Source organism: Notolepis coatsorum (assembly GCF_963971535.1).
Source record: "Notolepis coatsorum genome assembly, chromosome: 7".
Lineage (NCBI taxonomy): Eukaryota > Metazoa > Chordata > Actinopteri > Aulopiformes > Paralepididae > Notolepis > Notolepis coatsorum.
In genome coordinates, this window is record NC_140171.1 from 42,989,204 (window position 1) to 43,007,101 (window position 17,898).

General features: G+C 40.5%; 1 protein-coding gene across 10 annotated transcripts in view; it reads left to right on the forward strand.

Annotated features, from left to right (window-relative positions):
- clockb (clock circadian regulator b) overlaps positions 1-17,898 on the forward strand; it is a 70,845-nt gene that overhangs the window by 23,168 nt on the left and 29,779 nt on the right. For all 10 annotated transcript variants that reach the window (XM_084319135.1, XM_084319137.1, XM_084319139.1 and 7 more), the window contains 3 exons: positions 3,252-3,365; positions 11,923-12,041; positions 16,489-16,571. In XM_084319135.1, the coding sequence (XP_084175261.1) occupies positions 3,252-3,365; positions 11,923-12,041; positions 16,489-16,571 (316 nt within the window). The remainder of the gene's footprint in view (positions 1-3,251; positions 3,366-11,922; positions 12,042-16,488; positions 16,572-17,898) is intronic.

Below are 17,898 nucleotides of genomic sequence, written 5' to 3' on the forward strand. Positions count from 1 at the left end.
TCATGTCAGTCAAAATTAACTATATTTATGACTGCTGAATAGTCATTCCCTATAAAACTAATAGTCCTCATTTCATTGATTGAGTCATTACATACAAAAATGTTGAACTAGTTGTCAAAATCTATCAATCACGGCCTCACAATGGCTGAGACTGGTTGAAGGGTGCAGCCAAATGTTGAGAGAACCACTGTAAATAAAATTACTGTATTCAAACATTTCATCGGGAGAGCAGGTGTGTATACTGGACAGTAATTCAGCACTAAACAATCTGCACTGCACTACTGCCATTGTGTCATACATGAAGCTTGCAGTGGGACAAGAACTTGTCACTTTTTACATTTTACATTTTACATTTAGACAGCTTTACTGCAGCACAGATTTACTGTATTGTAGTGTACAGTAGTGTTACAGTAAATATTTGCCATATTTACAGTATGGTACTGTACTGCATTATTTTACAAGTGGGAAGCACTGTTATTGTACACTACAGTAATATGGGTTACTGTAAAGCAGTATATCTCATGTTTGCTGTACATTACTGTAATTTGACTCTGCACCACATAGGATTGCAAGACAACCTCGCAGAGGTGGAAGAGGGCCCCTTTTTACTCCGCAACAAGAGGAAGCCATTTGTGCAATGGTTATTGCAAACAATGCCATAAGGTTGAGAGAGATACAAGGCGCTGTTATAGAGCATGACAATATCTTTGGGAATATTGAATCTGTTTCAATCGCTACAATTGACAGATGCATACTCTAATGTTCAGTGCTGTAAACTGGTTACTTTGTGTAGTGCCATGCAGTACACTTACATGACAGTTCATACTGTACAATATGTTGTCCAAAATGCATTATGTTACACAGGAAAAGTTTATAGTTTTTATCTCTCTCTTCTGGGATAAAGCGTGTACCAGGGAACCGCTGCACACATTATACGTTGATGAGGCGGGTTTCAATCTGGCAAAAGGTAGACGGCGTGGAAGAAATCACATTGGACAGAGAGCAACCATTGATGTCCCAGACCAACAAGGAGGGAATATTACAATGTGTACAGTGTGTACAGTAATGTGTAACTGTAGATTTTGAATGGCTGTGCAAATAGTGTATAGTGCTGTCTTGAGCATTTTCAGGTGGTGTCACCAATATCTGACTTTTTTTGCATTGGAAAACACTTACAGAGTGATCTGTCATAATGAAAACATGACAAAGCCATTTGACTATCTTGTTCATAATGAATGGTGTCAGGACTTTTCATTTTGATGACACTGACACTTTCATTGACATGAATACTTGCTTTTGAAGAAGGAACTATCCATTCTGAGCAAGTGACACGCTTTTGCAGGTTATCAACTAGGTTTTGCAGTTTGTACTAATTGTTTTGAGAAATGCACTAACAGTTATGATAACTTTAATTCTGATCAGAGAAATGCACCAAAGCAATTGAGAAAAACTGTAGCTTCAGAAATACTAGTGATTTTTATTTTAACTTGTAACTTACTGTAACTGACATTCATTTCAGACAGACAGACAGACAGACAGACAGACAGACAGACAGACAGACAGACAGACAGACAGACAGACAGACAGACAGACAGACAGACAGACAGACAGACAGACAGACAGACAGACAGACAGACAGACAGACAGACAGACAGACAGACAGACAGACAGACAGACAGACAGATAGATAGATAGATAGATAGATAGATAGATAGATAGATAGATAGATAGATAGATAGATAGATAGATAGATAGATAGATAGATAGATAGATAGATAGATAGATAGATAGATAGATAGATAGATAGATAGATATTTGTATTTGTCCACTTTCATGGAAATACATCTTTGGCTTCACAGTGGTTGCAATCAAAAAGACAACACAGTACAAATACCATACAGGCACAAAAGACATTGGTCCAAAACAGCCAATTCACAGACAAAAGACAAACAACAACAGCACAGACACAGACAGAGCCTCAGGTACCTAACCAGTACCGTGGTTAAAATGAAAAGCAAATAATTCATCAGAGCAATGGCATGTGGAATGAAATACTTCTTAAATATGTTTTCGGGGACTAGGGGAACTCTATAGCGCCTTCCAGATGCAAGCTTGTCAAAGTCACTATAAAGGATGAGACAATATAAAATGTTATAACACTTTCAACAAGACTTTTGTATACCAGCTCTAGAATATCCCTACTTACAGCAAAACTATTCAACTTTCTTAGAAGATACAAACATTGCACAGCCTACTTGAAGATGTATTCTGCGTTAGCTGTGAAGCTCATAGTGTTATCCAAGATAGTACCTAAATATAACAAATGTACATGTCCGTTAATAAAAGCCTAACTGTTTGTGGTCATTGGAGTAACATTTAAATATACTGAAAATTCTTTGGTATTCTCCTTTTAATATAGCTTGTTGTTCACAATTTGTAAGTCGCATTGGTTAAAAGCGTCAGCTAAATCAGTGGTTCCCAAACTGTGGTGAGCGCCCTCTAGGTGTTGCGTGACATGAAAAGGCTAATGGTGGTAATTTTACTTTTATTTTTTTTACAATAAAATTTCATACAAATCTTAGTCAAACCTTTAGTATTATGGATATTAAACATGCTGGCAGAGTACATGCATCCATGTTGTCGTGAACATTTTAATTAAATAAAGAAATTCCCTATCCATAGGAAGAGATAAAATAAAAAATAAAATCTGTGCACGGAGACCAGCAACAACTTTTCCTAACAGAAACCCATTGGGGGGTGCGTCAGCTAGGTCGGGAGGTGACAGGGGGTGCACGGCCAAAAAAGTTTGGGAACCGCTGCTAAATGACTAAAGGTTAATGTAAATGTAAATACACAGGCTAGTCATATTCCACCATACTGGCGGCTATTTACAAAATAATCCATCATATTTGACGCCAGATGGTCATCATGGCTACACCAGTTAGATACATGTGACTGCTGGTAGATAGTAAAGAGATGTAGGTCTGTGTCCAAGCCTCAGACGACTACTCCACCAGGTATTATCTTATAGTGTCCGTCTCAACGCAGAACCCCTGTATCTCCAATACAATGAATCAAGAGCAGCTGGCCCAGTTTTAGTTGTTTTTTACATTATACATTGTTTTTATTGATGAGTGATTATTGTATTATTGTCACTTACAGTAAAATCTTTGATATGAGGTACAGCCTTGCTATTTTCCATCTTACAATAAATTATCTTTTTACTTGTTTGTTTTTACTTTGGTCCTCAGCTAAGAACCAGTTGGAGTTCTGCTGTCACATGCTGCGAGGGTCCATCGACCCCAAGGAGCAACCCGTATACGAATATGTCAAGTTCATCGGCAACTTCAAGTCACTCAACAACGGTGGGCAACATTTTATAATTTCTTTAATGGTAGAAATAATAGTGCAACTGCAGAAGGTTTCCCTTCGCTCACAGCAAAGGAAAATATAATACACTGTATGCCTCACTGTGTGGAAGAGACTGGGATCATTCTTTTGTGCAAGGCAACATCAGGCTTGACTTAAAACATTACTTTCCTAACTTAGTGAAACAAAATGTAACAAATGAACACATAGATATAAATGTACTGAATTGTTATTTATTATTATATTACCGTATTATAATTATTTTTTATTCCGATATATATATATATATATATATATATATATATATCGGAATAAAAAAGAATTATAATATATTTTTTTTAGATACCCGATCCAGCAATTTTAGTCATATCGGGGCCGATATCCGATATCAATATCGGATCGGTGCATCCCTAGTAAAAACAGAACCATCCGTTAACATGGAAGCTCAGACATTTCAAGCATCAATGATGTAACTTTCTGAATGAATGATTTTGTTCCCAGAATTAACGTTAGCCTGCTGCCACTCTCAAATATCTAGCTGTTTGCAATGACACCAGCCAGCTAGCTTGCTTGTTTGATTATGTTACATTCGCTATTAAAAACTAAATCATATGTTAACTGATTGGCCATGCCAGAGTAAAGCCGGGTTATCTTGCCAGCGGTTGAGCGTCATACCAGAGTATAGTCGGGTTTTGGCAGTTTTTTCTTTTATTAAATTTGTTTTATTCATTACAGGCTCACGGACGTCTGTGTTACCATAGGAAATCATTCTGAGATCCGGAGAGTGCATTACCGGCCGCATCCCTTGAAACCTTATTTCACACTGTGTGTCACATCTAATTTCGTCCGGGCGGAGAATTTAGACCAAGCTAAGTAAATCGCTTCATCCGAGCACTTCGAAACGCATTCAGCACACTTGAGACATATCTTGTGCCACTTCATGTCAGGGACCCGATCGACATAAATACTGGAAATCGCGATCAGACAATTGGAATATTATTTTTGGAATAACCCTGATCAAAGGTAAGGACTATCTGACGTCAATTCCACCTTGATCCTACAATGATTTCATATCGATCCAGCCGATCAACGTATGTAGTATTCAAAACGAATGCCGTTGCTAGTGATCAAAGCATAAAAAAACGACCCCCCCCCCCCCTTTCATGCATTCATGATGAAACATAATACCTATTATATACCTTTGATTTGGAAATAGTAACGTGTAATAACTTGAACGCTTTTAGCAAAATTCACATATCGCTCCGTTACCAGGAATTAGCCAGGATCACTCTGAAACTATATAATATTCACCATGGTATAACACGCGAATGTATACATGAAAGAAATTATTATTTTTCACATGTTGGACGAGGGATAGTTACTGTCAAAGGAGCCATAGTATTGTCTCCATAGCTATAATATAGAATATAGATATAGCCCTGCAAACACCGCAATGCACAGTGAAAATCCCTATCTTTTACAGCGGTGGCCCATTGAGTACAAGGATGGCTAGAACGGCTGGCACTGTTAATGGAACCAAGTGGCCACTTGGGCTCACGTAGGCTGTTCTTCAGCACAGGGAAGAGTAAGATGAGGCTGCTGCCAGGACCATCAGAGGAAGCCTCAGTAGCTAACTATAACTTCAATGTTTTGATGTTTTGAAGCTTTTTTCTTTTTTTGATCTACTTTTTCTCCCCATTTTTCTATTTTTTCTCCCATCCCAATTTCGTATTATCCAATTCTACCCTCCCCTGTCTCGAACGTTGTTAGACCATGCCTCCCACTGGTCGGCTGCAATGTGGACCAAGCCTTGCATCACGTGTCCCCTCCGGTACACGAGGAGGCAGCTGTCGCATCTTTTCACCTGTACAGCGCGATCTCTCAGCGGCGAGGAGTAACGCGTGGGAGGCTCACGCTGCCCCCGTTGCTTCCTGATTCTGCTGTACAGGCGCACCAACCGACGTGTAGGAGTCGCTGTCCACAACGTCCGATCCCCACCCACCGGCTTTCCCACCCCCTAATACTGCCAATTGTATTAGTATGAACGACCAGCCAAGCCGGAAGCAACGCCGAGAGCTGGGCTCGAACCCAGCATCTACTGCGTTAGTGGCGAGCGCCTTGCCCACTGCGCCACTTAACCGCATGTTTTGAAGCTTTAACTTAGTGTTTTGGGACAGTTTGTTGAAGCCATCATGAGCCCCAATTAGACTAGACCCACTCCCCTTTATTCTGCTGAATACATCATTATTCAATACAATTATTATGACCATATTCTATGATTCAAGTTTTGATTGATTGATTGAAATCTTTATTAGCAGATTGCAGAATGGGTACAATACAGTACGGCTCAATACAAAACAAACTGCTAAGAGAATGCAGACCAGAAAAATACTTTCGTCTTGTTTACATCGGGGTCACCCATTTTCAATTCATCATGACATTTATGACGTACACGACAAACAGATATACAGAACTGTGTAGTAAAAAGAGATCATAAAAAATATATACATCCGAAGGGGAAGAAACTGTACATTAGTGGGGGGGGTTGGACATTTACAGGGGCCAGTTTCTAATTGCAGCCACCCGTAGGTGCTCTTTGAGAGCGGTTTTGAAGGAGGGTAGGGATTCACATTCCTTCACAATTTTGGGTAGGGCGTTCCACATTATTGTTGCATAATTGCGAAATGTGTTTAATCCCTTGTTTGAGCCGAATCTGGGTTGAACATGATTTGTGGAACTCCCTCTGGTGTTGTGGGCGTGGAATTCACTGACCTTTGGGAAGTATTTCAACATGTACATTGGTATCCCAGTGGTGTAGTGTATCTTGTAGACCAGGCCCATTGCAAGTTGCTGTACTCTGTCATCTACTCTAAGCCATCCTAAGTTGTCAAAATGTGCAGGGGTAAGGTGGGTTTTGTGAGTAAGGCCAAGCAGTAGTCTGACCAGTTTGTTTTGTGATGTTTGTAGCCTTGTTTTAAGGGCCTTTGAGGTGCTTTGGTACCACGAGGTGCAAGCATAGTCGTAGTACCCTTGAATGAGTGCTCCTGTTAGAGTCTTCAAGGTATTCTTGTTTACCAGAGAGGAGATCCGGTACACGAATCTTGTTCGTTGGTTGACTTTTTTTTATTACATTGGTTGCCATTTTGTCACATGAAAGATTTGCCTCTAGGATGTAACCCAGGTAGGTCATTTTATCTTTCCTTGTGACAATAATGTCACCCACTGTAACAGAGAAGCCGTTGGCCTTGCTGAGTTTGCTATTTGATCCAAAGAGAATGGATTCTGTTTTACCCAGGTGTAATGATTTGTTATCAGTGAGCCAGGTGCAGATTCTACAGAGTTCAGAGCTGAGCGCTTTTTCAACCTGCAACTTGTCCCTGTCAGAGACCAGCAGGGCTGAGTCGTCTGCGAACAGGAACAAGTTGCAGTCACAAGATGATGACATGTCATTTGCATAAATTAGGAACAGTAAAGGTCCTAGTATGCTTCCTTGTGGAACACCACAGCTCACTGGGAGGGGGGGGGGGGGGGGGGGGGCAGTGTACCATTCACCTCCACCATCTGTTCTCTCCCCTCCAGGTAGGATTGCATCCAGCTCACTGATGAACTATCAAAAGTTTCAAAACCAATTGCTTATAGCTTATCAATCAGAATGGAGTGATTAACAGTGTCGAAAGCCTTTTGGAGGTCCAGCATGACCATGCCGCAGTATTTGCCCGTGTCCACCTTGTGTTTGATGTGGTCGTTCAAATAGAGAAGGCATGTGTCAGTGGAATGGGATGTTCTGAAGCCAGATTGGAATTCGTATAAGAGCTTTTTTCCCGCCAGGTACTTTTCGACCTGTTCGTAGACAATTCTTTCCATAACTTTCGAGATGGAGGTAAGAATAGAAACAGGGCGGTAGTTGCCTGGGTCTAATTTGTTGCCTTTTTTGTGCAGGCGGGTCACTCTCGCAATTTTGAAATCTTTGCGGACGTGTCCCTGTTTTATGAAGAGGTTTATTATGTGGGTGATGGTGGCTGCTGAGTCTCTGAGGAATTTGGAGGGGATATTGTCATGGCCAGTGGCCTTGTTAGGTTGGAGGGCGCTCAGTTTTTTTAACACCTCATCCATTTTTACCATTTCTAGTTTGAAATCGTCTTTGCGAACCCCTAGGTTTTTGTAGTAGGCTAGGATGTGTTCTACTCCAACATGCCCAGAGTGGGAGGGTAGTTTATTAACCAGTGTTGTGGCTATGTTTGTAAAGAATATGTTTAAGTAATTGGCCACATCCAGCTTGTCTGTGATGAGAGTGTTTTCTGTCTTAATGTTGATGTTTGTAAATCTGGCTTTCAGTTTCTTACTGCAGCCTAGTTGGTTCTTGAGTAATTTCCAAAGCTCTCTGGGTTTGTTTTTGTTTTCCTCCGTTTTATCATTGATGAATATTTTTTAGTAATTTTTTAGTCTGTTTCTTTGTTGTTTAAGTTTAACCACGTGGTCTTGAGTTTAACCAAGTGTTGTTGAATACATGCTTATTATTTTCCTCTTTGCTGATGACGCGTGTCCTATTCCTGTTCTCAACTATACATATATACAGTACTGTATATAAGCTATATACTGTATATATATTCTTTTTTCCCCTATATTTTTGTTATACATGTGATGGTGTATATGAAGTCTGAACATAGGAAAGATTAAATATTTTAAGTTAAGCAAGCAGTTATATCAAACATTTTAATAAAATACTCCACATTATTATATTACAAGTGAACAAGCCAATTTAGTATCTCGTGTGTGCCAGCCTGTTGCAGATGTAGGTTTCTGCTGCCAATCCAAACAGTCTCTATCTACTGATGGCTGCAGGATGCCATGCTGTAGGATGAAACCAGGTCCAGACACCATGCTGCCCCCTCTATATTTACGAAAGATGACTGATTAACAAGGGTAACTATTGTTATGATTGATATCGCGCTAGGTAAGCACGTGAGGGTGGGGGTTGACAAGTCTACGGAAATTCAATCAATATCATAAAGGCGGGGAGGGAAAGGCGAATTCCAAACAAATGACTCGTGATAAGCTCGGTACATGTTGCAACGAGCAAAGCATTCAGTAACATTTGAGTCTGGAACGTCGGCTGAGGAAATAAATAAAGGTCTAAACCAAGCAGTGCCTTTAGAATGATTGGAATATTTCTCACCATCTTAATAACACATTTGGAAATGACAGAATGCAAAGGGCATAGTAAAAAAAACAAAAAAAAAAACAGGTAAAAAATATTATATTATTAAAAAAAATCAATATATAATGTTTTTATTTTTTTTATCCACTTTTTCTCCCATTTTCTATTTTTCTCCCATCCCAATTTCGTATTTTCAATTCTCCCCTCCCTTGTCTCGAACGCTCCCCTCCGGTACACGAGGAGGCAGCTGTCGCATCTTTTCACCTGAACAGCGTAATCTCTCAGTGGCGAGGAGTAACGCGTGGGAGGCTCACGCTGCCCCCGATACTTCCTGATTCTGCTGTACAGGCGCACCAACCGACCTGTAGGAGTCGCTGTCCACAACGTCCAATCCCCACCCACCGGCTTTCCCACCCTCTAACACTGCCCAATTGTGTTAGTACGACGGCCGGCCAAGCCGGTAGCAAATCAATATATAATGTTATAATAAAAACGAATCCTTTGGAAACAGGTATTGCATCTGTTTTATGTATTGCATCGCTGCCCCCCAAAATACTCAATATATGACAGTGTTGAAATAAAATCACATACCATTACCAATAGTGCAACTGGTAAAGTGTGTAAAATTTTACTCAACATTCACTTGTCTTGTCTGTAAACAATATGAAAAATATACAATATTTATATACCAATATTTATTTAACATTATACCTAGAAAACTATGTATTCAGTAACAGTAACAGTGCTTTTTTAGATTGTTTTGGATTACACTGCGGTCACATGGCAGGTCAGAAACAACCGAGTTTCTTGCCATTCCTCGAATCTGTCTGACGATTTCAGCTTTGGCTCTTAGAGACAGAAGTTCCCAAATCTCGTCTCCAGTTAGACATCTTCGTCGCCCTCTTTGTGTAAATGACTGTAAATTATCCTTCTTCTTCACCCTTGGATGTATTTATTCCTCCAGTTTTGTGACAGTTGCATGATAGAAACGTCATTGACACGCCCCACGCACCGGAGTGTTGGACGTCCCGTGATGAAGACCGGGAGGATGCGACCATATCTGCGCCGCCCCTGTGCCTCAAATAGATCTGCTATCAGCTCTATCTTTAATCTTCCAAAATGTTCAGTTGCTATCGCTATCAGCTCTATCTTTAATCTTTCAAAATGTTCAGTTGCTATCGCATGCATTTATCTGTGTTTCACTACACATATGAGTGCATGCTTACCAACTGTTCGCCTGTTTTATTGCAACACTACTATCACCGACATCTAAGAAGGGAGATCCTCCCTTGAATGGCCCTTCTAAGGTTTCTCTCCTCCACATTGCCTGTGGTGCATTTTTTCCTATTGCTAGGTTTTAGTGAGTTTTTTCTTACCTTCGCATGGGGTATGTCTGGGAGTGTTGCATTTATTTAATTATTTTGCATTTATTTAAAAAAAAATTACTTTATGGTGTTCTTGTTTTGTTCTTGACTTATTGTGATGTTTCTTCTTGACTTGTTTAAAGAAGACGTGTCCGGCCCATGGGGACATTAACGTGTGTTGTCGGGCCTTACAAATAAATTAGATTTGATTTGATTTGCTGTGTGAATTCACAGACAACAATCTGCTGTATTCTAACACAGTTGGTAATTACAAGGATTTAGGACATGGGAGGGTTAAACTCCGGTCTGAATAATTCATCAGACATTTTGTGTTCGTACATACAGCCCCTTTAGGTAATGTGTAGTTAAGTTCAGGAGTCCAGTGGGTGTGTGAGAGCAGCATTGGACACAGCATGTCCTTAAGAAGAAGAAGAAGAAGAAGAAGAAGTCGTTTTGTTGTTTTGTTAGGGGCCGTGGTGAGGATCACACTCTTAGCACCACGCTCCTACTAAGCCTCCTATTCAATTACACATTAACCCTTTCACTCCCACATTACAGAAGGTTAACCCTTTACTATCACACTACAGACGATTGGGTTAACCTTCTGTAGTGTGGTCGTGAAAGGGTTAAACCAGGGGTCTCAAACTCGCGGCCCACGGGCCAATTGCGGCCCGCTGGATGATATTTTGCGGCCCCCTACTGTACTTGACATCAAAGTAAAAAAATATATAGATTTTTATTTAAATTTTCTTTTTCTTTTTTCTTTTTTCTTTTCTTTTTTTTAATGTTGTGGGACTTGTACAGCACTTTGTTCAACTTTGTCAGTGCTGTAAAGTTTAAACCTTTTTAAATCTTAGACAAACAAAACACTTTGCTTTCATGAAATATTGTAAGCCGTCATTTGAGGCTTTATAAGCAGCACAATGAACACAAATCTGTCAGTGCCGAGTCCGACCTCATCTTAAATAACAAGCATTGCTTGTAGTTGATTTAAATTTAAAAAAATTAAATTAAAAATCATATATATATATAATATTTGATGTGGCCCAGCCCCGTGAATACTTTCCCTAAGCGGGTTGTACTTCCGCGTTCGGTTTGCGCAATCTGATTCACCACTGACGTTTCTGGTCATGTGACATGTGCGCCAATCGTGTGGCGCCTAGTTCTGCGCCTATTTCCGGGTCTAACAGCCTGCAAACTACCTAACGCCTAGTTTATCACTGGTTAAGCTTAGGCGACTCTTTCGAAGTTGGTTAAGGTTAGAGTTTGGAATCAGGGCTGGTGTTCTATCGCCCTGCTCTAAGACAAACTCTAACCTTAACCAACTTCGAAAGAGTGCCTAAGCTTAACCGGTGGCAGAACTAGGCGTCACACGATTGGCGCACATGTCACATGACCAGAAACGTCAGTGGCCAATCAGATCGCGCAAACCAAACGCGGAAGTACAACCCCATTAGGGAAAGTATTCACGCGGCCCAGCCTCACCCAGAGTCTACCTACAGCGGCCCCCAAGTACATTGAGTTTGAGACCCCTGGGTTAAACCTTTGTCGCGTGGCAGTGAAAGGGTTAACCTTCCGTATTGTCGCAGTGAAAGGGTTAAACCATTTGGCAGTGAAAGGGTTAAACACAGAGAATACCTGTGCATATCCTTAATCAGATTCAGAGTTCTCAGTCTCAGCCCAACAGGCCCAGAAAAAGCCAGACGGGTAGTGCAGCCAGAAAGAGAGGGAGAGAAGAGCAATCAGCACCACGGACAGCGCTGTGTCTTTCTCTCTCGCTCTGTGATTTGAGCCCCAGCCTACATCAATTGCGTAGCCTTTTGAGCATGAATTAGACAATTGATTAGAATTAATGATTGGTTGGGTTTTGGTGGGTCTCTGGCTCAATATGTGATGACCTCTGGGGTGAGCAGGGCTCGGGGCTTCCACTCACTCGGTTCGCGGTAGGGCTCAGATTTTAATTCCAGGCCCGTTGAGAACTCTAATCAGAATATCGAAGACATCCTTAATCCTCTTCTCTCTCTATTCTAGTTCCCAATGTGACAAGGAACGGCCTGGCAGCGATGTTGCAACGGTCACTACAGCCTGCCTTTGACGACCAGGTCTGCTTTGTAGCCACTGTCCGCCTGGCCAAGCCTCAGTTCATCAAGGTAAAATGAAGGAATACACACATACATACAAACACACACAAAATAAGGAATAACGTTGAGTTATACATGTTCCTTTCCCACCTCATTGTTACGTTATTTAACATAATTTAATTAGGCATAATTCAGGGTCCTTAGAAAGTCTTGATTCTGTTTGGAAAGGTGTTAAATATTTCTATATTGAATGCTGTAAGCAGGATCCAAAATGAACAGCAAGTGCCAAATGCCTGTACAATTTATCATTGGCTAAATCAACAAGAGTCATGTTACAGTCTTTGTGTTTAGCTATTTGTGTTCTCTAACTTTGGCCCTAGTGGCCACTGTCCGACGAGCTGACGAGCTGTAAAAAGTGGGGCAATCATCCGTCCAATCTACAAGAGGAAGTTGACTATCTTTATAGCCTAAACAAGTCCAGCCCAACAAGCCACAGTAGTCAAGTAGCCCAATACACTATTATGAAAAGTAGACCTACAGGAGCTCTTGGCAGGTGAGCCAAAAAGCTAAATTCAGGCCCTGGCTCTCTAGACTATTGCAGTGATTAATATCATTAACCTCTTAAGCCCGAGTGGTCCGGTGGTGGACCGCAAATGACATGCCATAAATCCATCTCTACAGATTGTATGAATTAATGTTGCATTTTCTTTTTAAATGTAGCCAAGAGTAAAGACCCTAACCCTGTCAAAACAGCAGTCAAAGTGTATATTTTCAGCATTACGTTTGTTTACCAACGATTTTAACTGTTATTAGTGAAATATAAGTTTATAGAAATCTCAGGGCATGGAGTCGGAATCCGGCGCATATTGACGGGAGGAAGTGGCGCAGCAAAAAGTGAGTGTAGTCTTTTGAAGGAAGAGACCCAGGGCTTTCGATGGGCTTTCGAATTTAGAAAAACTACCCTACCCAGCTCACACCAGCCCCTGTCAATCATCTGACTTCTGGATTTACTTTATTATTTGTCTTATTTTTCGGGATTATCTCCCACAAACCTGAACGTTATTGGCATAAATTAGAATGCAATTAGTTTCTCTACCTTTCTGTGAACGTCAAGCAAAAAACGGTGTTGCAATCTGATGAAAAATGGTGGAGAAATTTACATTATAAATAGGGATGTCCCGATCACATTTTTTTGCTCCCGATCCGATCCCGATCATGTGATTTTGAGTATCTACCAATACCGATATTTCCCGATCCAATCAAATTTTTTTTTTTTTTTTTTTTAACTTTTAACTTTTTATTCAACAAACATGACCATGTTTACGTCTTAAACTCATACTGAGGCCTTAGTTTTGGTTTTAAATTGCATATCATCATTCATTTATTTATTGCCACACAGAGCAGAAGAATTTTGCCAAAACAAACCAATAGTATCCAGCTGCAGAACGGCAGAACAGCCACACTCTCAGACCCAAATAAAATTTTTATTTTTTTTTATCCCAATTTCTTTTTTTACGTTTAATTAATTTATCATCTCTCTATATAAACGTAACTAGCTATTCATATCAATCGAAATAACGTTCATCTCCGATATTTAAACATGGTCTCCAAAATGTATGGAAGCGAATGAGGAGCCTGACACCTGGGAGGAATGGGGGTGTTGCAGCGTTGGGGATGTTTAAGAAATATAATTTAATATATAATATAATATAATAATTTGTGCTTCACCTAAAAATTTGGTCAGCAGCCTCCACTGATGTACAGTGTTGTCACGCGAAATAACGTTATGAATAAAAACACGAAATAACATTATATATAACGTTGCGTTACAATGTACAGTTTCTAGTTAATCAGTAAGAGTGTACTGTACATACAGAGTTAAGAGTGTACTGTACATACAGAGTTAAGAGTGTACTGTACATACAGAGTTAAGTGTGTACTGTACATACAGAGTGTACTGTACAATACATATAGTTAAGTGTACTGTACATACATAGTTAAGTGTGTACTGTACATACAGAGTTAAGTGTACTGTACTGTACAATACAGAGTTAAGTGTGTACTGTACATACAGAGTTAAGTGTACTGTACTGTACAATACAGAGTTAAGTGTGTACTGTACATCCCCAACGCTGCAACACCCCCATTCCTCCCAGGTGTCAGGCTCCTCATTCGCTTCCATTCATTTTGGGGACCATGTTTAAATATCGGAGATGAACGTTATTTCGATTGATATGAATAGCTAGTTACGTTTATATAGAGAGATGATAAATTAATTAAACGTAAAAAGAAAAAAAGAAAAAATTGAAGTGATTCGAACTTGTCACCGACTGACCATAGGCTCTACAGCAAGCTGACGAACGAGTTGAGCTATCCGTCGATATTAACACTTTGGTCGCCAGGCTTAAATTCAGAATAAACCATCCCACGCCAGCTCTATTTGTCTATGGAGAAGTTCCCCTTCTTTGCAGGGCTATAACGTTTACAATTGTATTGCTAAATTGACATTACTATGGCCCATTCAACATCAAGTATCTATTGTTCAGGGTGTAGCAACGTTATACTTTTTCATTCACATATTCATACTAAAATACGGTCTAAAGTATAAGTGTGTTTTTATCGTTTTCTGCAGCTTTCTCCAGAACGTGATTTATAGCCCTAAATGCATTATATTGATGATTGTATACAGTTTGATAGCAATCGGCACGAGATAAAAAATTTCAAATGGACGTGCTTCTAGAAGTTACTACTTATCATCTGATGTTGACCGGATGAGGGGGGGTCGTTTATAATTCCGTGGCCAACGTTAGATGATTCATCTAGTGTGGGTGATATGATCATCAGAGCAGTTTATATCGAACACGTTAAAAAAAAACGCTGAAACTAACCGTAGCTTCCTCGGGCCGTTGGGCGATGAGCGTGGAGCAGAAATATTCCTATTATGGGATGTAGAAATATGCGATCCATCTCCAGGTTGTATAATAGTATATACGTCCAAATCATGTTGTTTATCGAGTTATTGGTAACGGATTGCTATCCATTGTGTCTAGCTTGAGTCCTGGGACTATTAGCGAGTGATCGGACCGAATTGGAATGAGCACCAGGCAGCTTCCATTTCCGGTTTCCGGTTTGAGCGATCCGCCGATCGGCCACCAGATGGCGCTCTTGAACCGTTGGAGAGTTGAGAGGGGATCAACAGTAGATCTCAAGTCTCCGGGGGAGAAATATGATTACGATCACAGATCTTTGAAATATTGATCTCAAAGACGTGGTACGGCGTCTTTGGCAGAATGAGCATGGCGGGGAATGACGTGGTAAGGCGTTTTTGGCGACCATAGTGTTAAAACTGAGTGACGAATGTATAATTTACACTTGTGCCAATTGCCTACTTATTATTAAGCTAGGTATTGCGCGAGCGTTGCTTGATTAACCTGCATGGTTATTATGTAGGGGGGATTACGAATGCATAATGCCGCGGCAACCTATTAATATTACCTATGCGACCTACAGTATGTGACACATTACATTTCCGCATTTCATTTCCGCGAGGGACCTCTACCGCTCGTGCCGCGTCGATATTAAAACTGAGTGACGAATGTATAATTTACACTTGTGCCAATTGCCTACTTATTATTAAGCTAGGTATTGCGCGAGCGTTGCTTGATTAACCTGCGTGGTTATTATGTAGGGGGGATTACGAATGCATAATGCCGCGGCAACCTATTAATATTACCTATGCGACCTACAGTATGCGGTCACGTGGGCGGCGTGGCCAATCAGAGAAACGCTGAACGCAAGTAGGTTACCTTAAGTGTTCACGCTGTCCGGATGGCAGAATTCAGTACTGTATCTACAAAACCTTCTGTTTAATCATCTTCCCTTTATTCATAGACTAGATTTTTAGATTTTAGATTTTTTTTGGTACATGTGATCTCAAGAAGGTGCTGAATACATTTTGATGTCTGGTAAATTTGAGCATGGTGTTCACCATCAAAGATGAAAAGAGAAAAAAAGAAAATTGATATTCTCCTTTGATTCAATACAATTTACTCAAGCCTAGTAACAGACACTGTTTATTTCTGACACTGGGAATACATTCCCTGAGATCCATAGATGCCCCTAGATACCCTTGTAGAAGTGGAGCAATCTTCCATTTACTTAGGTATGTATTTTAGGCGGATTTTCAGAAAATAAGGCTAGGGCTTAAGAGGTTAAGGACATGTTTTCTTTCCAGATGAATAAACATGTTTAGACAAATGTTCTTTAACTTAATCAGTTACAGTCATTTACCTTACTCTTTACTCAGAAGAGAATGCCTATATCCTCAAATTTGTTGCTTATTTCTATTGCAAAATTGGCCTTAAATGTAATTAAAGGGTGGGATTAAATGTCTTAACATGCTGATACACATAGACACCCTGTAATTGTTTGTAACATAATACTCACAAACATAACATCCCCATTGCACTGTACGACTATATGTTGCTGTTTTAGACTTTTCGTGTTCTATCTATAGGAGATGTGTACAGTGGAAGAACCCAATGAAGAATTCACCTCCAGGCACAGTCTAGAGTGGAAGTTCCTCTTCCTGGACCACAGGTCAAAAACCACACACAGACACACACACACACACACACACACACACACACACACACACACACACACCTAGACACAGACACACACACACGCAGACAGACACACACGCAGACAGACACACACACAGACACACACACACACACACAGACACACACACACACACGCAAACAGACACAGACACAGACAGACACACACACAGACACACATGTTCACAGACACACACATATTCTCACACACACGCACACACACGCACACACACACACACACACACACACACACACACACACACACACACACACACACACACACACACACACACACACACACACATTTATTCACACAATTTCATTGTTATCCCTCGCAAGATGTTGAAATGGTTCGAATGCGGCTTTGAGTGGGAAAAAAACCCACAACGAATTTACGTTCTAATCCCTCAAAGCCCCATTCAATTCAACATGTCAGCGCCCAGAAAACAGACTCTCTGTTGACATTTTGAGAAGTCGAGCCATTTCAACAACTTCAGGGTAAGTGTTTGATAAATAAGTGGCCTAGATTTTATCTTGAGGTAATATCAGACTGAATGAAAAGAGCATCCACACAAATCTGTGCTGCTTTGAAGAAGGTCTCTGAACCCAAAGCTTGTAAATAAGTAGGATTCTTGCACAGGTTTGAGTGTGAGGACTAGGATTAGGTACCGAATTCGGCATGACCGAATTACGTCGGTACTACAGAGTACCAATTTACGTCAGATCACTCAGTGGAACATTTTGGTACCTTGAGAGCATTTACATTTTACATTTACATTTAGTCATTTAGCTGACGCTTTTATCCAAAGCGACTTACAAGTTCAGGAAGGGCACAACTCTATCAGCTGAGTAACAATGTTCATCAAAGTGTTGAGTGCTACAGTGTACAGCATGGAGATTAAGACCCGCCCAAGTAGAAAATAATCTGAATTCCAATGATGCGCAATTGTCATTTCATAATAGACACAGACCAGCGCGGACCTTAAATTTTCAATTTTAGAATTTTAGACATCTAGCTATTCAGCCCTGCGTTCGACAGCCCTGTGACAACTCCTCTCTAGAAGCTATGACATCTAGCTATTCAGCCCTGCGTTCGACAGCCCTGTGACAACTCCTCTCTAGAAGCTAATATCTAGCTATTCAGCCCTGCGTTCACAGCCCTGTGACAACTCCTCTCTAGAAGCTAATATCTAGCTATTCAGCCCTGCGTTCACAGCCCTGTGACAACTCCTCTCTAGAAGCTATGATATCTAGCTATTCAGCCCTGCGTTCACAGCCCTGTGACAACTCCTCCTTCATCAGCT